Below are 26906 nucleotides of genomic sequence, written 5' to 3' on the forward strand. Positions count from 1 at the left end.
AGGACACAATGCTCCATCTCAAAACCATTTCCATGGAAAATTTGTACCCAGCTCTGCTTGAGATCACTCCTGATCCCAAGCACACGGTATGGGGCAGATGGATTCACCTCCCTCTGCCCTGACCTCTTCCTCTGATGGCAAGGAGGACCTTCTAACCCTTTTTAGACGGTCACATGGAATTTTCCAGGTTGTCTGCCTGGGATACGAGAGGTTAAACTTTCCCAGGCCTCAGCAGGAGCGAGGCTGGGTGACAGCACCGCCCTTTACTCGGCTGGGCTTTGGCACGGAGTCGTTTTCTTCCTTCTTTACTGCACCGGTGGCTGATAGCCGGCTCCATCCCGCGGGGAGCGATTTCCCTCTGCCCGCGAGCTCCCAGCCGCGCACACATCCATGTGCACACCCAGGCGCCCACACCTCGCACAAGGCTCCCATTCAGGGGCTCCCCGCCTCCGTTCCCTTTGCGAGCCCCGCGCCCCGTCCCCGAGGTGTCATCCTGCCCTGATAAGGCGCAGAGCCGGCTGCCAGAGGAAGGCTCCCAGTTGCTCCCGGCGCCAGGCTGGGTAGAGGCAGACGTGTCTGACTAACCCCTGCCTCCTCCGAAGGGCCAAAAACAGATGACATCACCCCCTCTTCGTGTCCACCCCCTCCAGCACCTCTATCAGCCCCACGGAGAGGCGTGTGCACGGAGGAGCGAGGAGGAAGAGGGAAGGCAGGGGGAGGAGGTCAGGGAAAAAGGAGGGAAGGCAAAGGCTGGAGCTGGAAGTTGGTTACTTTGGCAAAAAGACAAGGTTCTGCAAAACTTCACCGGCTGGACTTCAGAAAAGGTGGAAAGACTGGAGGCTCCTTTCTGGCAGGTCTTGTTATCAAGGGGAGCCTTATCTCTCGATGGGCCTGATGGCTCATGTGAGCCGGAGTGGCTGCTAACCTCTGGCTGAGCTTTCCGAGGGCCCCGTGGAGCCGGATTGTCACTCACTGGAGAGGAGAAGCATCCAGGAGAGGGGACTGCACCACGGCATTGCCACCGTGTTTGCAGCCTGCAGAGCTGGGAGCAAGGGTGGGCTATTCCAGCACAGAGCCCACGGGAGCCCGGTCCCTCCCTGGTTCAATTCATGGTGGGAGGAAGAGTGTGGGAATCTTTCCCTGCTCACAGTCCAGACAGAGACGGGACAGATCTCCACTGGCTGTACAGTGTCCACTGGTTTTACTGGTTTCCTTGTTTCCTCCAGGACAAGACTGGTCCCTCTGGGTTAGATAGCAGAGTGGGTTTAGGTTGAAGCCAGGTGTGTAACTGGAGGTTTTAGGGTGGGAATTTTATCCACCTCACTGCTTGCATGTCCTAGGTACCATACTGGGTGTTTTCCAGAGATGAATCTTCGAGCTTTCCTCTCTGGATGACTTTCATAGCCTGTCAAAACATCTCTCTCCTCACACCTACAAAACATCTCTATTCTTGCTCACCCTACACCACCTCTTTTCCACCTCACCACCTCCAAGGTGAAGACTCGCTTTTGGAGTCCTGCTCCAGTCCACATCATGACAGGCAATCCTCCTTTCTTCTTAGCTCACAGTCAACAACTTTTACTCCCTGGAGAGGAGTTGCTGTGAGTGAACTTGGCCTTGACCCATTCCCACTCATAACCAGTCAGTAGATCAGCGTATGCAGGAAAAAGACAGTGATGTCCCTCATATTATTTGAGTGGCATCTGGTTTGTGAATCATAGAAAAATTTGGGTCAAAAGAGACCTTTAGAAGTCATTTAGTCCAAACCCTCTGCAATGAGCAGGAATATCTTCCACTAGATCCGGCTGGATAACATGAGTCATATACCCAGGTTCACCTTGTTGTTGCTGTGGGAGAGGAAGAGGCACTTCTGGAGGGCAAATTATACTTCTGCCTTGGATTCATCTCTTGGAAGAGAATGGATCCTGCCATGGCCTTTTCTGAGGAGAGCAAGAAATTGAGTTTGAGAAAGGCTGGGGCTGAGACAGAGGTGGAGGAATGGGCTAGAAGAGAGGCTTCATTAACTTCGTGGACAAGCCCAGCAGACCCCTCTCTTGCTGCCACTCAGGAAGGACACCCCTTGGTCCTGTAGCACATCTGTCAGCCTTGTGCACATGTTTTGGATACCCCAATGCACCTGAAGCAGCACCAAACCCCAAGTGTTAGTCAGAGTAGTCCATCTCAGAGGGAAACACAACACTCTGCACCCAGGAGGACATAAAAACCCAACAGGTTTATTGGTGATGTACAAACCAAGCCTGGAGGTGTCTGAGAGCAGGTCCTGTGTACAGCTGTGGCTGCAGGGTCACTGGGCTGGCTCTCCTGGGTGCTGAGGGCTGTCCTGCTGTGGCCGCTCTCACCGGCAGCAGCGCAGGCGGCCGTTCCCACAGCTCCCTTCCCAGCGCTCCATGTGGAAGCAAAGCCTCCGGCAGTGCCCACGGTTGCTCCTGCACTGCTGGCTGTCTGAAAGGGCTCTGGCTGCTGCGGGAAGAGGACAGGAGACCTGATTAGGAGGTGTGAAACCCACCCAGAGTCCCATTGTGTCGGTGGCTGAACTGTGAGATACTTTCAGTTTGCAACAGGGAAACTCAACTGGACTTCCCAAGGTCTCTTCCAACCCAAATTTTCCTATGGCTCTATGGTGAAGATCAGTGTTATGGGTTCACCTAGGTGGGCCTAGATTTGGGCTCTGAAGTCTGGACTAGGCTGAAGCTGTCAGCTGACTTGAGCTGGGCTGAGCTGACAGCTGACCTCTTCTAGCCAGTAATTTTGTATTCCATACCACACTATGACATCATCTCCAGGGCAGCAGGAACCAGTGTGGGAGTGGTTAAGGCAGTCCCTTCTCAGCCTCCTCTTGGGAGGACACACGATGCTGTCCCAGGGGGGATGGAGAGGACCAGGCCCACCACTGGCTCACAGGGTACCTCAGGAAAGTAAAATGTGTTGTTCTGGGTCTCTCCTTTCTGCTTGGGTTTGTTTCCCTGGGGATAAGCTTCTTCTTAAGTAATGTGTAGTTAGGACAGTAGAATTTGTGTGTTCGTTAAGAAGTTGAGGTGGGGAACTTGTTGTTGCAGACTTGTGTGAGTGAATATTTGTACTCTCTTCTAATTGTCTCTTTCTTTCTGTGAAAAATATATGTAGATTTAGTATAATTGCAGTTTGAAGTGTTTTTTTTCTTTCCCCTCTCTTTTCCTCCCTTTCCCTGGTGTTGGGAGGGAGGCTTCTCTCTCTGTGCTTGGGGGGGTTGGCAGTTGCTTATCTCAAGCCAAGACAATCAGATGTGCTTGGGAGGGGCAACTCCCTCTTGCAAGCACTGGGAGTCTCCTAACAACTGGCCCAGGTGAGACATCCAGGTTTGGGTTGGCTGAGTTAGGTTAGATGAGTCAGGCGAGGTGAGTCCCTTGGAGAGCATCAAAAGAAAAGAGTCTTTTGGAATTGGTGTTTTATCTATTGATTTGTTTGATGATTTTTTTTATTTCTTAATGTTTTCAGTTTTTGTCTGTTTGGCCTTTGTAAATCTTCCTCTTTTGATAAGCAGGGTTTGTGCTCTTGTCTTTACACACAGCACAAACACCAAGTTTAGGGGATCTTAAGGGATGCAATGATGGCTTTCCATGACCAGTAGAGTGGGCAAATCCTTCCCTCTCCCCCCTTTGTCCCTAAGACTGAAATAAATGAGAGCATAAACAGGCTAAGCAAATAAATCTTCTCTTCTGGGTTATCAGGTTTGATTTCTGTGAAAGTGATCCCACCAGAGTCCTGGCAATATCAGAGTGGCCTTACCCCTGAAGGAAACCTGAAACCCTAACGTGGATATACGAGCAACCAGTGACAATGCCAAGCCAAGGAACACCTTTCTATTAAAACAGAATCCCAGAAGAAAGCAGACAGACAAAAATCTAAACTAGCAGCCTTTCTCCCCTGAAAGATGGCTTTGATTTCACAGAATCAAAGAAACACAAAGAGGTTTGGGTTGGAAGTGACCTGAAAGACCACCTTGTTCCACGCCCTGCCATGGGCAGGGACACCTTGCAGTAGACTGGTTTGCTCCAAGCCCTGTCCAACATGGCCTTGAACACTTCCAGAGATGGAGAGCCCACAACCTGTGCCAGTGCCTTGTGACCCTCTCAGCCAAGAATTTCTTCCTAATGTGTAATTTAAACCTTCCTTCCTTCAGCTTAAGACCATTCCCTCTTGTCCTGTCCATCCAGGCCCTTGTCCCAAGTCTCTCTCCAGCTCTCCTGGAGCTCCTTCAGGCTCTGGAAGGGGCTCTAATGTTTCCCTGGATCCTTCTCCTCTCCAGGTGAACACCCCCAGCTCTCCCAGCCTGGCTCCAGAGCAGGGAGGCTCCAGCCCTTGGAGCATCTCTGTGGCCTCCCCTGGACTCACTCCAGCAGCTCCACATCCTTGTGATGTTGATGTCCCAGAGCTGGAGGCAGCTCTGCAGGTGGGACCTCAGCTGACTGGATCAGAGGAAGAAAATCATCTCCCTCAACCTGCCAGTCCTGCTTTCATTTTCATGCATTTACCACATCTGTATTCTATTCAAGGAGAATTTAATGGGATTTTCCTTGTTTTGTGGAGAACAAGGATTGTATCCTCTTCAGGAGCACAGCTCAGGCTCCTGGCTTAGGCTCAGCAGTTCTGGGTGAGTTTTGAGGGGCTGGAGAGGAGGGGATGTGCAGCCTATGAACCTGAGACAGCTGCAGCCAGGAACTTTATGGAGGCCATCTCAGAAGTTTGTTCCTTGGAGGTGAGAGTTAGGTCAGCCTTGACTTGAGGGCCCTGTCTTGTTCTTTTCTGCCTCAGGGTAGAAACCTGTCTCGTCTCTCTCCACATTCCTGCAGAAACCCCTGTGAACATTTTGTCCTTACCCGGAAGGTCCTGGAGGAGGAGAACAACAATGACTGCAAAGAGCAGCTGGAGGATCCGCATGGCTCGGCGTGGGCAGAGGTCCCACCACGAGGAGGAGTGAAGGGCCGTAAGGAGATGAAGAAGAGGGAAATCCTGGATTTATAGTGCCTGAGGGATTGTGTAATGCTCCTGGAGTGGAGGGAACTTTGTCAATCTCAGGTGCATTTCAACACGACAGCAAACAGTTGCATGGGGTGTGCTGCTCTCGGTCACACCACGAAACAGGAAAAAAAAAGAAAGAAAAAATAAGAAGAAAACCCCAAAAGATGAGGTAAAAAAAGGCAGGGTTTTGTCAACAAATAGCACTGAGCACTGGGGAGTCTGCTACTGCTTGCTGCTGGAGACAGGATGTTGGGGCTGACCCAGTCTGGCTCTGTGTTTGTCAGCTGGAGCATGTGGCAAAATCCAGTCCAAGTGTTTGCAGTATCAAAGTGTTGTTTTTCTTTTCTTTTTTTTTTTTCCAGCTCCCAGTCTCTGTTTAGCATTGACACAGTTGAGCATGAAAAAATCCAGTTTCTTCCTCAGCACTCCCCAACACACAAATTTGGCTTAAGAATAATGTGATCCTGAAAAAAAATCAAAGCTCTGCTTCTGTTTCCCAACTTCTAGGCTGCAAAGAGGCTGTTTGCCAATGCTTGTTTGCAACTGTCAAGAAAAACAGCAATTTAGTATTTTATTCATTTATGCATTTATTAAATGGGAACGCTGGGATACCTCCCTGCAATATTCAGGAGCATTGGAAAAGCTCATGGATTCCAGCTCTCCCAAGAAAACTGGCAGGCTCTCAGGTTTGTACCAGTTCTCCAGGTCAGTTCTAGGAAATCAGGAGAGGTGGGACCTGTATTTCAACTTTGGACAACAACACAAAGCAAATAACGAGCAGAAATCTCCCCCAACCAGCAACAAACGGAGGAAGAGGAAATAAAAGCTTTATAAACATTTGTTTTTACAGCAATGGTGCAGTGGAGGCTGTCACCAACCCTTCCATTTTGGCTTAATTACTCACCTTGATGGCTTTTAATTTGCAGGCTGGATGCCAGGTAGTGGAAAACGTAAATCCCATTGTCCTTCAGGCCGCTTGAAGAGAACAAGGATCACCTTCATCAAACAGTACAGATAAGGGGCCTTCACCAGCTGGACTTTGGCTTGTAGGACACTGAGCACTTAAACAGGGTGTCCTGCAAACTGGCCATGCACGACAGGGGGATAGAAAACAGGTCTGGAAACCCCTCTGTGGGAGGGCTGGCTGCAAGGATGTGTGTGGAGCCTCTCTGCAAGTGTTGGTGCTTTGCCTGTTTGGTGGCACTGCTTGCTGCAGTGGGTGGAAGACCATGACCCACCTCTGGGAATCGGGATCTGCAATGTGAGAGATGATGCAGTGGGATTTCTTAGAATCAAAGAATGGTTTGGGTTGGAAAGGATCTTAAGGACACTTCCAACCCCTCTGCTGTGGGCAGGGACACCTTGTATTAGAACAGGTTACTCCAGGCCCTGTCCAGCCTGGCCTTGGACACCTCCAGAGATGGGGCAGCCACAGCTTCTCTGGGCAGCTTGTGCCAGGGCCTCCCCACTCTCACAGCAAAGAACTCCCAAAGCAAAAATTTTGGGCAGAGTTTGTCTAACAGAAAGAAGATTACAACTCTTGAACTACAGCCCAGGCAGGGAGGAGCATGTGGATGCTCATCTGAGTGTCCTGCTCTGAATGTGGGACCTGACCATGTGTGTGCAGGAGGCTTGATGTGCTCCAGAGAGGATGTTTAGCACAGAGCCAGAGGACCACATGGCCATGGTGTTCCTGATGATGGATGGCAAAATGCCATGTTTTATCTCTAGCTCAGCTGCTCTCCTGAGGTGGGAGCAGCACCATTGCAGAGGGTGAGCTGTGCCTGGAGCTGTTTGGATGCTGCAGGCTCTGCAGGGACCAGGATGTGTTGTCCACCCCACCACAAGCCCTTGCTCTGCAGCTGTTGTGCATGGCTTGAGTTGCAGAACTTGCCTTGGGAAAGAAAACCAGAATTAGACAGTACCAACAAAAAACAGATTTCCTCCAGAAATCAGGGGCAGGAAATCTCTGTCCCCTGGGCAACTGCTTGAACAACAGCTGGTCTTGCTCCCTCCAGTGTGGTTCTGATGCTGTGTTGGCCTCAGCCTCTGGTGAGCCTACTGGGGCTGGCCCAGCAACCTTCTGCCTTTCCCAGCTTCCCAACCTGCCACCAGCTGTCTTTTTTCAGAGCCCACCATGCACAAAGGCTCATCTGTGCTCAGAGACACACGTCAAAAAAATCATCTCCTGGGTCCTTGAGAGGTTTTGGCGCTGGGAGGAACCAAATCAATCTGCATCCACCCTACAGCCCCAAACAGGAGGGATGTGTCCCCTGACTTCATCTGCCTGTGGATCCAGGACCTCAGCAGAATGATTTTTAAATGAGTCCTGGGGTAAGTTTACACCAGCAGGAGCAAATCCTTCATCAAATGAACCTTTGCCAGCTTGTGATGCCACCTCCCCATCCCACTGGTGGCTTTCACCAGTGGCAAGCAGGAGCTGATAGAGCCCTGCAATTCAGTCTGTGAAGAAATGATCATGAGGTTATCTCTGGGCTTCACCCTTGCCCAGAAAACCCCCATGGCTTTGGGCAGGCTGTCATTACAGACCACTTTTTATGGCTTCCTCAGAACTTTCTCCAGTGGGTCTCTGTCTGCCTTATGTTGAGGAGTCCAAAGCTGGACACAGAAAATATTGTTCCTTGCCCCACAGCAAATGGACAGAGCACACCTTGTGTTCTCACAGCTGAGTTTTCCCCACCAGCTGCATGGCAGATATCAGATGTCTATTACAGATCATTCCTGGCATGTGCTCACTTCCAAACTGTGCCAAGGAACAGCTGGGCAAAGGGCTCCTTTGCTGGCAGCATGTGTGAGTATCCACTGTCTGAGCCTGAACCTCACATGATTTGATTTACTCATGTAGATACAGCCTCTGGATCCCAGACTATTTTGTCTCCCTAGCATGCTCCTAGGGCTGGGCTGTGGTAGGATGAGATCTTTCACTCCACAGCAGGTGGAGATGCAGTCACATGAGCAGCTGGAATGTCATCCCCTTTCTCCTGTGAGGGTGTGAAGGAAGAGCTGGGCATACAGGTGGTTGCATTGGTTGGTGCAGGATTGCCAGAGATGTAAGAGTCTACCTGGATCTAAGGGATTGGGCTATGGGACCTCAGCTTCCCCAGTCAGGATTCATCCAACCACCATCCTGCTTGTGATTCCACAGCTCCATTCACAATGGCATTCTTGGGACAGAAGCAGAGGATATCACCTTCATCTGGCACTCTGCAAGACAAGCACTGACCTGTTGCCTGGGAACAGCAAACAAATTCCAGTGGGGGAATTCATGGCATGCCTTGATGAACTAACATTCCCAGTTATCCCTGAGTCTTGTGCTGATCGACAGACTGGGCATGAGGTTGGGATTTATCCTGGTTATCTGTGGCTGCAAAGACCCCAGAGGTGCCTGGATGGCTTTTGCAACCCTTTTAGAAGCTCGTATAGGTCTCATAGGGTAGTACTAAGGAACCCCTATTTTGTAGCCTTCTGAGCTCTATCAGGTACAGACAGCTGGAGTTCAAAGCTCAGACAAGCCTTTCCCACAAAAATCCTCCTCCTCATTTGACTTTCTCCCATGAGGACAAATCCTTAGTGTCTTCTCAGAGCTGAACTCTAGCCTGGATTAAATTCTCACCAGCCTACATCTTTCAAGGGATGGAAGATGTCACCTTCTCATTTCTTCTGCCACCCTGTCCTGCCCCTTGGCTTGTCTGACTGTCCTCCTGCAGGTAAAAGAGTTGGATTCAGCTGAATCCACGGACTACATGTGGGTCTTTTCTCTGGGAAATGGTCCCAGTTGGGCAGGTCTGGTGGTCACACATGGAAGTCACCTGGCAAAGGGTCATGCTGGGAATAGCTTTTACTGAGTGCTTCAAACAATAAATATTTTTTTTGCTTTTGTGTTTAAAGGGTTGGAAAATGGTATTTGAGTAGGAGTGTGGTCTCATGAACACTTCTGTGCTGAGTGGATGAATATGCCCCCATGGCAGTGGGCTTGAAACTAGATGATCTTTAAGGTCCCTTCCAACCCAAACCATCCTATGACTCTATGATGATTCCATGATATTTTAGGGTTCTTTGCAGCCAGATCAGCAAGGACTGGAACACACAGACTCAGGAGAGTGGGGCTAAAGAGAACATGCCTTTTTTCAGAAGTCTACATTTTCATTACTGTCAGAGGGACAATGCTGCCTGTAAACTGAGCATTCCACCCTTCCTGACTGAAAACTGACTGGCCAGCAGATCCAGAACGTATCAGGAGCAGAAGGCCCAGTGACCATGAGAGAGGTGTGCAAGGTGAGCTGCACGAGCCCACGTTTCACTTTCTTAGGAAACCAGCTGTAACCATTGTGGCTGAGCAGTCCCAGATAAGAGGCACAAATAATGAACCCTGTGGATGAATGTGGGAAGTAAACAGTTTAATTTGGAAGGGTGCCTTGATTTAAAACCCACCCTCTGCTGTCCTCGTACATCAGCGTGCGTCAGAGACACGGGCTGGAGCTGGGGAGCAATTTGGCTCTGAGCTCAGCCCAACACTGTTTTCAGCAGTGGTTCCTAAGCCAACAGCCAGGGCTGGGTAATCTGGCTCTCCTGGAGGTTCATCCAACTGCAGGGGATCTCCAGGGGAGTGCTGGAGAATAACTGAGCTGCTTGTGGGTGAATGGAGACACTAGAATGAATGAATTGCTGGACTCTGGCGACGGGTGCTGACCCTGGTGAGGTCAATGGGAATTTTCCTGTTTGATTCATCAGAGCAAGAATTTCATCTCCCAGGGAGGACTTTTCCCTGGCTCTGACCAGTGCCTCAGCAAATTGGCATAGCTCTCTCATTACATCATTGTTTTCTTGCTTTCACAGAAATGATTGACCCAGAGAGAAATATTTTACCTGGAAAGGGAGACCAGGAGCTGACAAAGGAAGGGGAGTGTCAAAACTTCATGCTGAAAAGACACAGGAGGGCTGAGAGTGGTTCTGGACAGTGAATGGATTTAGGCTGTTGGAGCCCATAGGAAGAAAGCTGCCAGGGGTAAAGAGGCTAATTTCTTTGAGACTGTTGCTGGGTGACCACAGAGGAAAGGAGGAGCAGCAGAAAAGCTGTTTGTGAATGGGGAGGGCAGCCTGTCAGGGACAATGGGGCACAGCTTTCAGATCCTCTCAACATGTTTAAAACATGTTAACCTGGGTTCTTAGGAAAAAAAAATCTTCCTTGTGAGGATGGTGAGATGCTGGCACAGGTTGCTCAGAGAAGCTGTGGCTGCCCCATCCCTGGAAGTGTTCAGGGTCAGGTTGGACAGGGCTTGGAGCAACCTGGTGTAATGGAAGGGGGTGAAATGAGATGACCTTTAAGATCCCTTCCAACTCAAACCATCCTAGGATTCTATGATTGCTTTAAGAACCTGGCACAACCTGGAGTGAATATGAGGGGTCTTGCCTGAGAAACACAGACCACACTTGAATTTATGTCAAGCCAGGTCACTTTACACCAAAAGTGATGCCAAAATCGCTGTCCCTATTGCAACTATTTTCTTTGGAAAGGGAAATAAAGAGACAGAGTCACCCTGCTCTGCTGGGAAGGTGAGGGCTGCTGTGTTCACTCTGAGTGTACCTCTGACAACTTTGCTAAGTCATAGACAGGCACTTGCTGCTCATTAAACTCAAGTTTATTGCTTTCAAGGTAAGGAGAAAGGCAATTTATCACCTGTGTGTGTGACAGGTAACAACCAGAGTCCCAGTGAGGTGATAAATAGTTTGGATGGCCCCAATTTTTTCTTGTCACAGTGTTTCCTTGGAAGTCACTGCAAAAGCCAAGTGTTCAGGAGTTCAGGTGTGAGTCCCCAGCCATGTTCTCCCAGGTGAGCAACAGTCACAGAAACCACAATATCTCCTTCCCAGCAGCTGTTCCTGCCTTGTCAGTGGAGCCTGCAGCTCTCCATGTGCTGCAGTTGGCTCCTTTGGAAACCTTCAGCTCTTTGTGGTGGTGGGTGACAGACTTTTGCAGCAGAGAATGATGGGCTCAAAGCAGTACTGAGTCAGGTATTCCCCAGAAATGCAGTTTCCAACTCTGCACAAGCCCCCTCCGTGGTTACAGCCCTCTGGTCCATGAGCATCTCCTGTACAAAGAAGCAGCAAGTTGGTGGGTAAAATTCATGGGGCTTTCTGTGGGACCATGTGCCCAGCCAGGCAAGCCAGCACTGGGAGCACACATGGAGCCTGGACATCCCCATCCCACAGGACAGCTTCAGACTTCCATGTTAAAATTCCCAAGTTCCAGAGCCAACCTCCCTCAAGGAACATTTTATCATGAAGTTGTTTTTTCAGGACGTTGGCAAAGACTGAGCAGGGGAGGTCAGGGTGGTTGCCCTTGCCCTGCCAAGGAGGCAGCTCCAGCCTGAGAAAAGGCAGGAATATTTTCCCAGAGCATCTCCTCTAGGGCTTCTCCTACAAAGGCAGAGTTGCCCCATTTTCACAGCTTCTTCTTAGGGGGGTTGGAACTAGGTGACCTGTAAGGTCTCTTCCAACACTAACCATTCTATTATTCTATGAATTCCTGCTCTTTTTTTCCATTACCCCAAGGGATTAACTCATGCATTTTGCCAAAGTACCTCACCCAGAAACCTGAGGGCACCTTTCCTCAGTACCCATAATATTACACAGCAAGGAAAGACTATTCCTGTTCCAGATCCCTCTGTTTACCACCCTTGGCCTTCCTGGTCTTACCGTGCTGGGTCAGGGAGACGAAGATGACAATGACCATGAGGATCCCCATTGCTCTGGCTCTGCTGGAAAATGGCAGGGCTGAGTGTGAGATTTTGCAGAAGCCTCTGTGTGCTGCTGGCGTGTTGGAGAGGCAAGGAGCAGGCAGGAGTTAATTATATTCCAGTCTCAGGAGTAACATTTGCTGCTGAGAACACTTCATGTCGTTCTGACCCAGTGCTGTGGCTCCAAACAATGTTGACTCGCTTCACATTCACTGGTTATTGGCTTTCCTGATTCCCTTCTCCCTGGCAGCTGGCATTTTGTGCTGGTAGATTGCCAGCTGGGAAAAAGGCTCAGGGGGTCCTCTGCCCTTCACCTACAGCCAACAAAGTCCTGGGAAGAGATGGGTGGGAGAGAGGCAACCTGCAAGGGAAGACTCCTGAGGAGCAGTGCAGCCTAGGAGTGATTCATTTTTAATCTGAACACACATAAATATTTTCTTCAGCTGAAACCTGGGTGTGATTTTTTTTCCAACTTTGGCTTCCAAGGAATTTGGGAGGCTCCATTCCTGAGTGTGATGAGCCCAGAGCACTGGTGGAGGAGGTGGCTGTTGGTTCAGCTGTTGGTTTAACAGTGCACCCTGCAGTGGTAGATCTGTGATACATGTGCAGCTCCTGCCGTGAAATGGGACATTCCTGCTCCCCTGCCTGGCCCTGCTGTTTGCTGTCCCCTCAGCTGTGGTAACAGAGCTGCTGTGTGAACTCATCCTAAACTGGACAGCTGAAAGAGCAAGGTTAAAAGTTCCCTTCTCTCTAAAAAAACCCCAAACAAAACTGAAATCATAAAATCATTTAGTTTGGAAAAGACCTCCTAGTTAATCAAGACCAATCACTCCCCAGCACTGCCAAGCTCACCACTAACCTGTGTTTCCAGGTGCCACATCTACACATCTTTTAAAACTCTTCAGGGATGGGACTTCACCACTGGGCAGCCCCTTCCTGTGCTTCCCTTTCCATGAAGAAATTCCTCCTAATGTTCAACCTGAACCTCACCTCGTACAGCTTGAGGACATTTCTCCTTGTCCTGTTCCTGGTTGCCTGTGGAAAGAGACCAGCCCCCTCCTGGCTACAACCTCCTGTCATGTAGTTTTAGAGAGCAGTAAAGTCCCTTCTGAGCCTCTTTTTCTCCAGGACAAACATCCCCAGCTCCCTCAGCCACTCCCTAGAAGTGTTCAGTGTTCAAGGAATGTCTGGAGGTGGCACTCAATGCCACGGTCTGGTTGACAAGGTCGAGATCCGTCAAAGCTCAATGATCTTGGGGGTCTTTTCCAACCTAAATGGTTCTGTGATTCTCTGATTAATTATCCTGAATCCTGTAAAGCATTCGAGGATATCATCATGGTAAATAAGACTAGGCTGGTAAGTAGGATTAGGAGATGTGGTTTCCAGGACAAACAGCAGTGGATTTCAGTGTGTGGGTGGAATGGAGAGACCTTCTGCCTCTTTCCATACATACACAACTGTTATACCTGTTTATTTAGCATTTATTGCCTTTGCCATGCAAAAAGAAACATGTCACCTCTAGTTAATGACACACTTTGGATGTTGAGAATACCAGAAATTTCTAGGAAAAAACCCTCATTTGTTTTCTTGGCCATGGTTTTCTGCAGTTACAGGAGGTCTTTGTCACACTTCTGAGCAGCACTTCCATCCCCTGCGAGGGCAGAGTCCCACTTCTTCTTCCACACATCTGATTTCTGGGGGTACACAATGACCCCCATCCTCTTCACAAGTGTGGGAGTATGATGTTGTGTCTGCAATTCAGAGGACTAAGTCAAACCAGAAAATATGACACCATCATCTGAACCAACTCATACATAAAACAATTGTTGTGAAGTTGTGGTTGCTGTGTCTCCAAAGCCAAGACACAGAGATGGACTTTGGGGCTTATCAGAGCACTTCCATAAAAGAAGGAATTTGTGACCCACCAGCTTGGAAAAGAATTAACTGAAGGAGGGATATTGTAAAGGTATGAAGACAATGCAGAATGTTTACATGTCAAGTAAGTGGCTCTGAATAAAATTGTAAGGGACAAGGTTTTAAAACAAACAGAAGGAAATCCTGATCTAAGGTGGGAGGGAACATCTAGGAAGGACTTTTAAACACAAAGGTTCCTAAATATAAAAATTCTGAGCTGCAAATTCCTGAAAGCCTGGAGAATCTAGAAGGAAGTGTGATGATATGGTTGTGGTCACTTTACAGACACAGAGTAACTGTGTAGAAATACTTCTGGCCACAGATCCAGGGTGATGTGTCAGAGGAGCCTTAGAATTAGCACGGTTGGCTCTGAAGGACATATTTATTAATGATATATGTTAATTATTGAGGAGCACCAAAACCAAGCAAGCCTTGGAAGGATTAGCTAAATTTAGAGGGAAGAGGTCAGCTGGCACCTCTCAAACACAGCAGGGTGTGTCCAGCCAGCAGACCCCCAGCAGATGGTTTATAAGAGGGTTTGTCAAGCAAGGAGGACTCAATTTGGGCTAAACTTTTATTTCCCCAGGCATCTGTTGGACATAGAGCTTTGGGCTACAGGGTATTTGGCCAGCCCAAAATGCTGATGTCAGTGGAGGAACAGACAGGTCCATCTTTGTATGGTGGGAGGAGATGGCTCTGAGCAACCTGATCTAGTGAAAGGGGGTTGGAACGAGATGAGCTCTAAGTTCCCTTTCCATCCCAAACCACGCCGTGATTCTGTGATTTGGAGGCAAAGGGAACAAGTGTGTTTTGCTGCCTTCAGTGCTCCCCTGCCTGGGCAGGGCTCCCACACATACCCACACAGCAGGTTTTCCGGCGCCGGTAGCAGGTTCCAAAGGCAGCAAATGGCTCTGGGCAGGATTTTAAATGGAAGCAGTAGCCGTGGTATTCCAGACAACGCTGGGTGTCTCTGGGCAAGCCAAGACCTACAGGAAGAATGGGATTCCCAGTTGTGCTGCAGAATCAGTCGATTTCTCATGGTCTTCCTCCTGCTGAAACCCCACAGACCTCACTTCTCCACCCCCAAACCTCAAGGCAGCTTTTCCAAGGAACACCCGGCCGTGGGGAACCAAAACTAAGTTATCAGGACCAATCCTCAGGATCTTTAACTCTCTCCTTACTCTCCCTGATTCCCAGTGATGAGATGGACAGAAGAGATGGAGGCCTGGAAAAACAGGAGGCTCAAATCTATGAGAATGACCTTATATAAATTATAGTTTACTAAAAGTTGTTGAACTCTTTTAAGGGCTCTTTAAAAGTAAACTTTAAAATTTGTAAACAGGAAGCTTAGTGAGAAAAGACAGTGGAGTGATGAGAAGGCAAGAAAAGAGGAGAAGGGGGAAAGGAATATTTTCTCCAGCTGTACCCTCACCAGGAATTCATGGAGTCATTCTCCCACAGCAGGTCCAGGCTGCTGCTCCTGTGCCAGGATCAGGCATTTAGCAGGAAGCAAAGTCCCACAGTTCCACATGCTGAGCATTGCCCCAAAAGCCCATGAAAACACAAACTGGGACTCACTGAACAAGGCAGCCTTGAGGCCACACCTGCTATGAATTGAGGCATCCCTAATGTTTGGGACTACAAAGAAAGCTTTTTTACAGCTGGAGGAAAAAGTAAATGTTGATAGCAAGTTTTTGCACATATCCTGGGCATTCATGCTGTAGTGGGAGGGACAGCCCAGCCTTTGGATACTTTCAGGTTCTGGGACTGCAATGCTGCAGGCTGGTCACGCCAGGGGCAGCGTGGTGATCACATGCCCTAAGATGTAACTATGACTTAAAAAAGCCTCCAAAAGGGGGATCTGGTCCAATTAACAGGGACAAGCAGTTTGTCCAGCTCCTTCCTCCTCTGAAAGCCTTAATGCAAAATGAGGAATTTCACTGAGCATGAAGAAAATGCAGAAGAAATATGAAGAACACAATCAGAGAATTTCTTAGTGCAGCAGAATGGTTGAGAAAGGGGAACCAGAATTTTCAGAGAGCTGAAGTCACCTTCACTGGTGCAGCTCAAATTGAGTGATAGAAGAGAACACCTCTGCTCTCTTTTACCCTACACAAGGGAGACTTTCTAACCTTGGAGTTAGAAGAGGCAGATGATTTCCATGGTATTATATTCCAACAGTGCCATAAAGGGACTTCAAAGGGTCAGAAGGAGCCAACAGTGGCTTCTGTGGGGAGGTTCTGGTTTAGTACCTGCTATCCACAGGTTAATTTTTCTCTTCTGCTTCTAGACTGAGAAACAGGGAACTGTTCTAATGAGAGGAGCTGAAAAGCACATTCTGCACCACCACACAAGCGAGTTGTACCTCCTACACAGGCAGACCCCAGTGTGGGTCTTGCCCCTTACCTGGAATAGCCTGGAGGAGGAGAACAACAAGAGCCAGGAGGCAGGAGAAGAGCTTCATGGTGGAAGGTCTCAGCTGCAGCATGGAGAGAGGGCCACAAGGCCAGAACCTTTGAGCAGGGGAGGAGGGAGCACTGTGGCATTTATAGGGCTGTGGGAACAGAGCTGGCTGTCTGGGGGACCTTGGCAGGGGGGAGTGTGGGGTACAGTCTGACCGCTGCACACGGCTAAGCAGGAACAATGGCAGAGGGTCATGAGAGCAAGTGGGGAAATAGCTACACCTCCCTGCCTGACCACTGGAGGGCTGGTTCTCAACCTGACCCACCCCAGAGCGCCGTTACTTGTTGACTTCAAAGATCAAGCTGGTTGGTAAGGGGCAACCTGGAGGAAATTAGCCATCATTTTGGTAGGATAGAAGGCAGCTGGAATATAATAGGATAATCATAGAATGGTTTATGTTGGAAGGCACTTTGAAGCTCATCTCATTCCAAAACCCCTGACATGGGGAGGAACAAATTACACTGGGCCAGGTTGCTCCAAGCTCCATTCAACCTGGCCTCGAATGCTTCCAGGGATGGGGCAGCCACAGCTTCTCTGGGCAACCTGTGCCAGGGCCTCTCCACTCTCTGAGTTAAGAATTACTTCCTATTATCTAATCTGAGCCTTTCCTCCTTAAATTTAAGACCATTCCTCCTTGTCCTGCCACTCCATGTCCTTGTCCAGAGTTCCTCTCCAGGTCTCTTGGAGCCCCTTTAGGCACTGCAAGGGACCCTGGGGTGTCCCTGGAGCCTCCAGGATGAACATCCCTGGTTCTCCCAGCCTGTCTCCAGAGCAGAGGTACTCCAGTCTCTCCTCATTTCATGCTATTTTAAAAAGTCCCTCTCCAGCTTTTTATAGACCCCTTCAGGTACTGGGAGGTGCTACAATGGCAGTGGTCACTGCTACACTCAGATAGATGTGAGCCTCTAACATGGATGTGGCTGCATTGGAATGAGTTGTTCACTTAGAGGTTCTTGGACACAAGTCACCTCTTTAGTGGTAGCAGGACTTTAGGACCCAGCAGAGGTGCAGACACCTGTGCTGGAGATAGTTGTACTTGGCTGACCAAGCCCAGAACTCACAGGGTTTCATTTTGAACAGGTATTATCTCATGGAAAACACGAGTGTCAGTCAAAATGCACCAACCTGTCCTTCTGCAAAGGGCTCACTTGGTTTCAAAATGCATTTAAATAAAAGCATGTGGAAATTGCCAGAAGGTCATCCCAAGGAGGAGTATGTCCCACTGCTCTCCCACACTTCATATGCTCAAATCTGAGCTTTGAGCTCAAAGCTTTGAGCAACCTGATCTAGTGGAAGGTGTCCCTGCCCATGGCAGGGAGTTGGAACTGGATAATCTTGAAGGACCCTTCCAACCTGAACCATTCTGTCATTCTAAAAACACTCCTGCCCTGTTACAGCAGCCTAGAATTAACCAGCTTGGTTTGTGCTTGGGTTGCCAGGGCTTCACTTCCATGGAACATACTCTATTATTATTAAAAATGCCATTTTTCTACTTTAAAAAAGTAAGATCTTGCCATCTTAACAGCAGTCAGCACTGTGGGTTCCTGCACCTATTGTCTGAAGCCCTTGTTCAGCCTCCAAGTGCCCATAAAAAAAAAAAAAGAGTATTTGATTCCTCTTTGCTTCAGGAAATATTTTGTCACTTTTCTGGATAATTTGGCAAACAAAAAAGATTATGTTTTTTTCCTTCACAGCACCTTTTACAGAACAAAATACATTTTTTGACATGTGTATGGATTAAATGCTCCTTATCCTTTATTTCTTTCTCTTGGGAACAACTGTTGCATCACAGGACATACAGCAGGGTCATACATTCTCTGTGTCCCAGAGAAGCTGTGGCTGCCCCATCCCTGGAAGTGTTCAAGGCCAAGTTGGGGCTTGGAGCAACCTGGGATAGTGGAAGGTGTCCCTGCCCATGGCAGGGGGATTGAACTGGATGATCTTTAAGGTTTCTTCCAAGTCAAACCATTCTATGATTCTCTGACTTTATGATACATGAGGTGCAGATTATCAGTTTGCAGATGTACAAAGAGCAGAGGACAAGAGGGATAGTTTTCCTAAGGATTTGTCCATGCAGTGTTTGAGTGATACCAACAGACATATTGGAGGGGCAACTGACAGCCCAGGTTCTCCTTCAGAGCAGGAGAAATCAGCTCACTGAGCCTGTTTCTGTACATGGTATTAGTTGATGTTGTTCTGACCCAGCAGCCTTGATATCAACATAAACCTCCCCCTCAGTGGCTGTGCACTGTTCTCTGCCTCCCTGGTTTCTTTGTTAGCTTTCCATTCCAAATTTGCAGGTGCCATCAAGTCTCCTGAGCAGAAGAGTGGTTTGAGAAATGTTTATGTCCATTTTCAGGCACTCTGGAAAAAGGGAAGAAGTGAAGACCTTGCCAAGAAACCTTCAGCTGGCTCAGGTTCCCACTGAAGCCAAGAGGATCCCAGCTGAGATACTTACCCCACCTCTCCTACAGGATCTGACGTGGTTCTTTGTCAGACTGGAGCAGAAATCCAACTTTCTAAGTCACTAATTATCTTTAAAATTGCAAAAAAAATATGCTTCTGTTTAATGGTGGACTGGAAATGATTCCCTTAAAAAAAAGTATTTTCATTGGAAGTGAAATACAAATTTAAAACCTCAGGTGTGTTAACAACTTGTTAGAAGAAGAGTGAGAGCCCAGTAATCCTACATTCAGAATCCATCCCTCTATTTCCAGCCACTGCACATGGATGTCCTCACTGTCAGGCTCTAAATGTTTATACAACCAAAATTCCCTTCAAATTATGATAGGAAAAATTATTCTAGGTAAAAAAATCTTCAGATTTCAAGTGGTATTCTACCTCAATGACTCTGCACTTTGTTTGCTCTTGGTTTTTTTTCCTCCTTTCCCAGGTTCTTCTAGATAAGAGGCATGTTTTATATGGGTGACAAAAAATGCTCATCCCTTTGTCTAGTGATGTTTTATGAGAGGCTGCTGAGGGAGCTGGAGGTATTTAGCCTGGAGAGAAGGAGACTTGGGAGGGACTTGTTTCAGGTAACAAGTGATAGGACAAGAGAATATGGCCTCAAATTGTGCCAGGGAAGGTTTAGGTTGGATATTAGAAACAATTTCTTCATGGAAAGCTCTGTCAAGCATTAGAACAGACAGCCCAGGGAAATCACAGAATCATAGAATCAATTGGGTTGGAAAAGACCTCTGAGATCATCAAGTCCAATCCTTGGTCCAACTCCAGTCCCTTTACCAGATCATGGCACTCAGTGCCACGGCCAAGCTCAGGTTAAAAACCTCCAAGGATGGTGAATCCACCCCCTCTCTGGGCAGCCCATTCCAATCCCTGAGCACTCTCTCTGCAAAGAAGTTTTTCCTGATATCCAACTTGAATTTCCCCTGACAGAGCCTGAGCCCATCGTGCCCCCTTGTCCTATTGCTGAGTGCCTGGGAGAAGAGACCAACCCCCACCTGGCCAGAACTTCCCTTCAGGCAGTTCCAGACAGTGCTGAGGTCACCTCTGAGCCTCCTCTTCTCCAGACTGAACACCCCCAGCTCCCTCAGCCTCTCCCCACAGCACTTGTGCTCCAGTCCCTTCACCAGCCTCGTTGCTCTTTTCTGGACCTGCTCAGCACCTCAATATCTGGTGGAGTCATCAGCCCTGGAGGGATTTAAAAGCCTTGTAGGTGTGGCACATGGGGACATGGGTCACTGGTGGCCTTGGCAGTGGACTTGCATTGGACTCAAGGACCTTAGAGGTGTTTTCTATTCTAAATGACTCCATGATTCTATGACCTACAGCTGAGGGTGGGGAAAGTCAAGAACCCTCCATGTAGTCAGTGCTTCCTCATGCTCAGTGTTTCAATAGTCACAGGAAAGGCCTGTTCCCAGTTCAGGCAGTTTACCAGTGGACAGGACTACTGGAGATACTTTTTTTCATGCATTTCCATGCAGGATGTGAAAAGGCTGCAGAATTCTGAGCAGGGTTATTAATATGAACCACCCAAAACTGCTTTTAGGCTTTTGGATGTGCTTGTCTGACATTAGATACAAGGAAATGAAAAGGGAGGTTCCCTTGACTCGAGATGTCTGCACTTTGGAGCCACTCCTGTAGCCAGAGTCCTTTCTATTCCATTAGACTCATCCAGCCCTTACTTCTCTCCACTTTCTATGAAGGGAATGCAGAAGACTGGTTCAGGTGGAGGGCTCTGCATTGTCAGCCTCCAAAAAATGGGGGATGAAACTATCCCAGCTGTCTAATCTAATGTAATCTTCTTGCTGTCCCTTAGAGTCATTGGAGATGCAGAGGCTTCCAGAGACTTCCATCCCATCTGAGGCACATCTCTGAGGGATAGAGACAGTCATTGAACCATAGAGACATGGAACAATTCGGGTTGGAAGGAGCCTTGAAGACCCTCCAGTTCCACCTCCACTGCCATGGGCAGGGACACCTTCCACTATCCCAGGTTGCTCCAAGCCCTGTGTCCAATCTGGCCTTGGTCACTTCCAGGGATGGGGCAATCACAGCTTCTCTGGGCAACCTGTGCCAGGGCCTCTCCACCCTCACAGGCAAGAATTTCATCCTGTTATCTAATCTAAATCTTCTCTCCTTCATCTTAAGACCATTCCCTCTTGTCCTGTCACTCCAATCCCTTGTCCAAAGTCCCTCTCCAGCTCTCTTGGAGCCCCTTTAGGCACTGGAAGGGGCTCTAAGGTCTCCCACAGCATTCTCTTCTCCAGGCTGACCACCTCCAGCTCTCTCAGCCTGTCTCCAGAGCAGAAGGGTTCTGACCCTGTGACCTACTTAGTGGCCTCCTCTGCATTTGTCCAACAGGTCTTTCTTGTGTTGAGGGCCCCCGCAGTGCTGGAGGCAGCACCGCAGGAGGGGTCTCACCGAGCTTAGTAGAAGGGCAAGAGCAGAGTAGAGGGGCCTGATGGCTTTGGACAATTAGGAGCAGAAATAAACCCTTTAGTTCTCTTTCTGCTGTGGAGTAAATCTTGTTAATCTGGCCTGGGACTCGTAGGCCTTTGAGAGTGAGTATATATGGAAAGGGAGGACTTCCCTTTCATTATGAAGTTGTCAGTCAGTGGGCCAGGGGTAGCTCTGAAGTAACCTGGAACACTAAAATTATGAGAAACCTCTGCTTTCCCTAAGAACTTATCCAGATTTGCCTTCTGGCAAAGTAAATCAGGAGGATTTGACTGCAGTTGGGGTGCTGTGCTCCTCAGACTAACTGGGTGCCTGACCTTATTTATAACATGGAAGGAGTTGGAAAGGGGTATTGGAGGGAAATGGGGTGTTCCACTGGGAAATTTGGAAATTTAAGTTTTCTATCAAACAGATATCACACAACAATATATTCTGCTTAAAAATACAAATGAACACAGCAAAGCCAAGTGTCCAGCAATGTCTTCTGCACCTCTTCAAAGAGCTTTATGGCCCCAAAATCTAACACAGCAATACACCCCCGTGGGGAGAGACTTACTTTAAATGTCCACAGCTTTGAGCTGACCCCCACCCTCAGGCAGGATTCGGTTGCCTGAACATAATACCATAACAGATATCCTGGTGCATCCAAGATATGACATGGAACAGTGTCTGTGGGATACTCAGAACTTCTGAAGGGACAGCATATCCCATAACACAACACTAGACACCTGAATTTAAGCAGCTGAATCTCAGCTATCCTGTGATGCAGATGGAAGTTAAGCAAGTGGCAGGGTGGGATGGATGAGGAGAGGTGGCACTGGGGGTGGTCAGCTGGGAAAACTGGGGGGAGAGTCTAATAGTGACCACTGGAATAAATAGCCAAAAAAAAAAATAAAAGGGCTCTGGAGAATCCCCCCCCCCTCGTATTTCCAGGAAGGAAACAAGCTGCTTTTTTAGTCTGGCCTAGGAATGGAGGGTCCTTCACTAAGAAAAACGCATTTCTAGCTTGATTTACAGCTTGTGGAGCCCATGAGCTGGTTCCTGGCTCCCTCTTGTGGGAAGAGCTACTGGAGGAGGAAGAGACCTTGTTGGGCAGGATTTGCTAAGGTGGAAAGGTAAAAGCAAGAGGAAATGCCTCTTTGCTCCATCTTCAGCATGGATAATCCACAGAGTAAATGTGTGGCCATTTTTAATATATTTGGAGAACAGGGATGGGTATTGGCTTCAGATACTGAATTTTCAGGACTGGAGGGAGTCACATTCAGGGCAAGTGTATAACTATAACCCTAACTTCTTTCTAACTTCATATAGTTTTACAACATTTCTATAACTTAAAAAAACTCTGTGTGTATAGTAATACTGAGAGATCTTCTCTGGCCAGGCTCTGGCCAGGATTAGGTTGGGCCAGACAGGAGTCTGCAGGTTCTTTCTTTGCACTGCTTTTCCCAGCCCCTGCCTGCATTGTGAACCCTTACCCAGTCACCCTGGTACCCAGCTGACCCCAGAATGCTGGGGGGGAAATGGAGGTGGAGAGGAGGGAGGAAGATTTCCCTTCCTCTCTGACATCCTTGTCCATGACAACCTTGCAATAACCACCTATGAGGAAAGGACTGGGCAGCCAGGGCTGGTGGTTGGCTTTGCCTACACTGGTGGAGGACGTTGCCTACACTGGTGGAGGATGTTGTCTGCACTGGTGGGGCATCTCTCCTTCCTTGCAGAAAGTCCAGCTGCTGTTTTCAGCTAATACAGGCTGGTGGCTGGGGCAGGACATCAGGAGCTGTGACTGGACTGAGTCCATGGGGGTTCTACTCTGAAAACTGTCCATGGCTATTTCTGGATACACACCCAAAGCCCACCTTGGGTTGTCCTGTGTTGCCCCCTGGACCACCATCATCCTTAGCAGCATCCCTGAGCCTGATTCCTGCCTACACTAATCCTGTAGATCCCCTCATTCCACCATGCTCATCCTGCAGCATGGACTGATCTCTGCAGGCAGCCCATGGCCACCCTCCTATTAAGTTTGCCCCTTTCCCTCGGGTTGCCCCTTCCCCTCCATAGCTACAACTCTTGAGGGTGTCTGATCCCTGTGGGGTGGTCTCCATGGTGAGGACATTCCCAGTGGCCAGTCCACAGCCCCTGGACCCCTCCACCCCGACCTCGTGGCGCAACGGCAGCGCGTCTGACTCCAGATCAGAAGGTTGTGTGTTCAAATCACACCGGGGTCAGACCTTGGGAACTGACAACACTTCCCTTTGTTTTTCTGGGGGGCTCCTCTGTGGGAGGGCCCTGGGCAGCTATAGGGGAACACCTCGGGAATGGGCTGTATGAGGAACAGGATGCCCAGAGCTTGCTCTTGAGCCAGGCTCTGTGCCAGAGGGAAGTTATGGGTCATGATCCAAGTAGAGGCCAAAGCAGGGAGGTGTTGTGGTGGGTGTCTGCTGCAATTTGCCTCATGAAGGAAGCAGAGCCTTCATCAGGAAAATGAAGAAAGCTTTTTAACTGCAGGTTCAGTCACTCCTGGGGGATCTGGACATACCCTCAGGCAATACATTCCTGGCAGGGTAAAATGGGGCAGTACAGTCAGTCTAGGGGATTTCTGTAGGGGGATCAAGAGCAATTATTCAGTGTAGGATCTGGAAAATGGGACAGGTTTCTGATGAACAGCATGAGAAGGGGATTTTATTAAAAAGTTTGAGAAATAGTATCTGGAGAGCTCTAGTTTGGGCAACCTCAGCTCGTGGCCCACATGAAGATTATGGAAGCAAAACTCCATGAAAGTCATGTCCAAACAAAGGAAGGATGTGATAATGACTGAAAAGAGGGACCATGGAGTTACCAAGGGCAGACCAGCACGACATGTTACATTGAAGAGAAGATTTCTTTGATGGCCAAGAGAATACCAAGCAACATCACTTATCTTGCTTTGATTTGATCTCTGATAGGGTCTCCCACACATGGCACTGCAGACACACCAAAGCTGAGCTGGATCCAAAGGCAAAGGGAAGTGGCAGGACCAGGAGACCAGAAGTGTTGGGGTCAATAGTTGGCAGACCAGCTGATGTGCTTCATGGCCTGATGCTGCACTGAACATTGTTTGGTGTCTGTGGTTGGCACAGAAAAGCTTCTACAGAAGGAAGGACATGGGCAGCCTGACAGGGACACAGGAAGGATGAGGGGACAGGGCCAGTGGCGCAATGGACAACGCGCCTGACTACGGATCAGGAGATTGCAGGTTCGACTCCTGCCTGGCTCGACACTTTTAGTCCAGGGAACTTCCACCTGCTCCCTCCATCAGCATCCTCATTCTCTTGCCCATTATCCCTCCTCCCAGACCTTCTGCAGGGCAAAGTGCTGAGGTGCCCTCTTGCCCTGCAGGAAGCAAAGAGTAACTCCACACCTCATGGGCACTACAAAAGGGGCAGAGCTGTGGCCCCCACCACAGCCAGGGGCACCACAGCAAACCCCTCAGCAGGACACAGACACCTCCTGAACTGCTGCCCTGCAGTCTGGACAGACCCAGCACTCCCAGGCTGCCCTGACACCTCATGTGCTCTGGTTGCCAACCCCCTCTGAGGCTCACATTGGTCTTGCTGCTCTTTGTCAGTGCCTTACAAAGTTCTGCTCTGGAACAGTGACCTGCTCACAGCTTTGATGTCACAAAATGATGCTCCTGTGATGCTGATGCCAGAGAGATGGACAAAAAGCCTAGAGGGGTAAGGAACTCCAGAAGACAGCTGTCTTTTGTCACCTCCACAACAGCCAGGCAGTTTCAGGGTGAGCCAGGCAGGAGCTGAATCTGCAGTCTCCTGATCCTTCTGCTGGGCAAAGTGCTGGGGCGTCCTCTTGCCCTGCAGGAAGCAAAGAGTAACTCCACACCTCATGGTCACTACAAAAGGGGCAGAGCTGAGGCCCCCACCACAGCCAGGGGCACCACAGCAAACCCCTCAGCAGGATGCCAGTGCCTCCTGAACTGCTGCCCTGCAGCTTGGACAGACCCAGCATGTCCAGGATGTCCTGGCATGTCATGTGCTCTGGTTCTCAGCCCACTCTGAAACTCATGTTGGTCTTGCTGCTCTTTGTCAGTGCCTTGCAAAGTTCTGCATGTGACATGCATGACCTCCATGTTCTCAGCCCAGAACAGGATCCAGAGAGGTCTTGGAGTTTCTGGCCATGGAGTTATTTGAAAAACCTCACGTTGAAGGTTTTTGTGGTCTGAGCAGGGATTAGATCACCTGCTTCTCAAGGATCTCTGAAAATCTATTTTTTCTATGCTTAACCAAATCCTCTTGCACTGTCCTCTGCTCTCCTTATAAAGCCCATCCAGTGATGGGAAGCCCCCAGAGCTTCAGGAGGGCTGGGCCAGTGGTGCAATGGACAGCATCTGACAACAGAACAGGAGATTGCTGGTTCAGCTCCTACCTGGCTTGAAATTTTCCTGTCACAGCCTGACCATCATACTGATGTGACAGAGGACATCTATCTCCACGATATCCTGCCTTTGATGGTGTTTGTCCCCTCTTCCTGGGCTTCCTGCACAGCAAAACTTCCCTTGCTTTGGGGGAGGCTTTGTCTGGATACACTGAGATGGTAAATCACCGAAAGAGGAAGCCTGAGGGGCTGTGTCCTCTACAACCTTGGAGATATTCAGAGTTCAAGTGGGCAAGGCTGGTCTGAACATAATAAGCTAGGCAGAAGTCTCAACTAAAGACTTCCACATTTTATTTTCAACCAAAATCACTATTAATCAATGTGGAATTTCTGCTTCCATGTTCTTTTGCTGGTCCATCCCATATTGGCACACTCATGGAGTTGTCACCACCATTTGGGACCTTCACCCTGCCTGGGGCTTGGACAAGGAAGGTTGAAGATGCCCAGATCAATTGGTCATCATGGAAGATATTGCTGCAGCTCATCTGCCCTGCCCTCTGTCATCACTCAGGAGCAAGTGGAGGACAACACAGCTGGCCTTGGGCTGATCATTCTCCTCTGCTGGGCACCACAGCTCCAGAGAGTCCTGGGCTGCTCCAAGCCCTGTATGGGCTGGGAAATGTAGCTGTACATCCCATGAGGAAGGCCAGCTGTGTCCTCCAACCCACCAGAGCAGCTGAGGGGCTGGAGGCCACCATCTGAGCTTGCTGTCTGGCACCTTGTCTTTTGGGTGGAGGGACCAATGGGATCACTACTGATCTCTCCCCACAGGTGAATAGGGCAAGGCTGACATGGATGGGGCTCAAGGGAGTAAGGTGATGTCTTCCCACTTCCCTTTGATCACCAACAAATCTGGGTAATACAGAAAGCACAGTGGGATCAGCAGGTGGGACCAGAGCCTGGAGCCAGTGGCACAATGGACTATGAACAAGATTGACTCTAGATCAGGAGACGGCAGACTAAACTCCTGCTGGTTCACCCTGAAACTGCCTGGCTGTTGTGGAGGTGACAAAAGACAGCTGTCTTCTGGAGTTCCTTACCTCTCCAGGCTTTTTGTCCATCTCTCTGGCATCAGCATCACAGCAGCCTCATTTTGTGACATCAAAGCTGTGAGCAGGCCACTGTTCCAGAGCAGAACTTTGTAAGGCACTGACAAAGAGCAGCAAGACCAATGTGAGCCTCAGAGGGGGTTGGCAACCAGAGCACATGAGGTGTCAGGGCAGCCTGGGAGTGCTGGGTCTGTCCAGACTGCAGGGCAGCAGTTCAGGAGGTGTCTGTGTCCTGCTGAGGGGTTTGCTGTGGTGCCCCTGGCTGTGGTGGGGGCCACAGCTCTGCCCCTTTTGTAGTGCCCATGAGGTGTGGAGTTACTCTTTGCTTCCTGCAGGGCAAGAGGGCACCTCAGCA

The 26906-nt window shown here is 49.2% G+C and overlaps 3 protein-coding genes and 2 non-coding genes across 5 annotated transcripts; 2 read left to right on the forward strand and 3 right to left on the reverse strand.

Annotated features, from left to right (window-relative positions):
- Positions 1–2214: 2214 nt before the first annotated feature.
- On the reverse strand, positions 2215–6003 carry LOC139668556 (gallinacin-13-like). The gene is made up of 3 exons (XM_071548164.1): positions 5924–6003; positions 4878–5116; positions 2215–2478 (listed from the first exon to the last, which is right to left on the reverse strand). The coding sequence occupies exons 2-3, from the start codon at positions 4936–4938 to the stop codon at positions 2357–2359; spliced, it is 183 nt and encodes a 60-aa protein (XP_071404265.1). The 5' UTR covers positions 4939–5116; positions 5924–6003; the 3' UTR covers positions 2215–2356.
- A 4658-nt stretch (positions 6004–10661) lies between these two features.
- On the reverse strand, positions 10662–11883 carry LOC139668214 (gallinacin-12-like). Its single transcript, XM_071547738.1, has 2 exons — positions 11737–11883; positions 10662–11129 (listed from the first exon to the last, which is right to left on the reverse strand). Exons 1-2 carry the CDS (start codon positions 11783–11785, stop codon positions 10981–10983), a joined length of 198 nt encoding a protein of 65 aa, XP_071403839.1. The 5' UTR covers positions 11786–11883; the 3' UTR covers positions 10662–10980.
- A 1368-nt stretch (positions 11884–13251) lies between these two features.
- LOC139668215 (gallinacin-11-like) lies at positions 13252–16155 on the reverse strand. The gene is made up of 3 exons (XM_071547739.1): positions 16098–16155; positions 14549–14677; positions 13252–13528 (listed from the first exon to the last, which is right to left on the reverse strand). The coding sequence occupies exons 1-3, from the start codon at positions 16153–16155 to the stop codon at positions 13401–13403; spliced, it is 315 nt and encodes a 104-aa protein (XP_071403840.1). The 3' UTR covers positions 13252–13400.
- Positions 16156–23227: 7072 nt separating this feature from the next.
- Positions 23228–23299, forward strand: TRNAW-CCA (transfer RNA tryptophan (anticodon CCA)). The gene has a single exon. It is a non-coding gene; the product is annotated as a tRNA-Trp (tRNA).
- Positions 23300–24254: 955 nt separating this feature from the next.
- TRNAR-ACG (transfer RNA arginine (anticodon ACG)) lies at positions 24255–24327 on the forward strand. Its single transcript has one exon. It is a non-coding gene; the product is annotated as a tRNA-Arg (tRNA).
- Positions 24328–26906: the final 2579 nt, after the last annotated feature.

This window comes from Pithys albifrons, chromosome 2, assembly GCF_047495875.1.
Source record: "Pithys albifrons albifrons isolate INPA30051 chromosome 2, PitAlb_v1, whole genome shotgun sequence".
Lineage (NCBI taxonomy): Eukaryota > Metazoa > Chordata > Aves > Passeriformes > Thamnophilidae > Pithys > Pithys albifrons.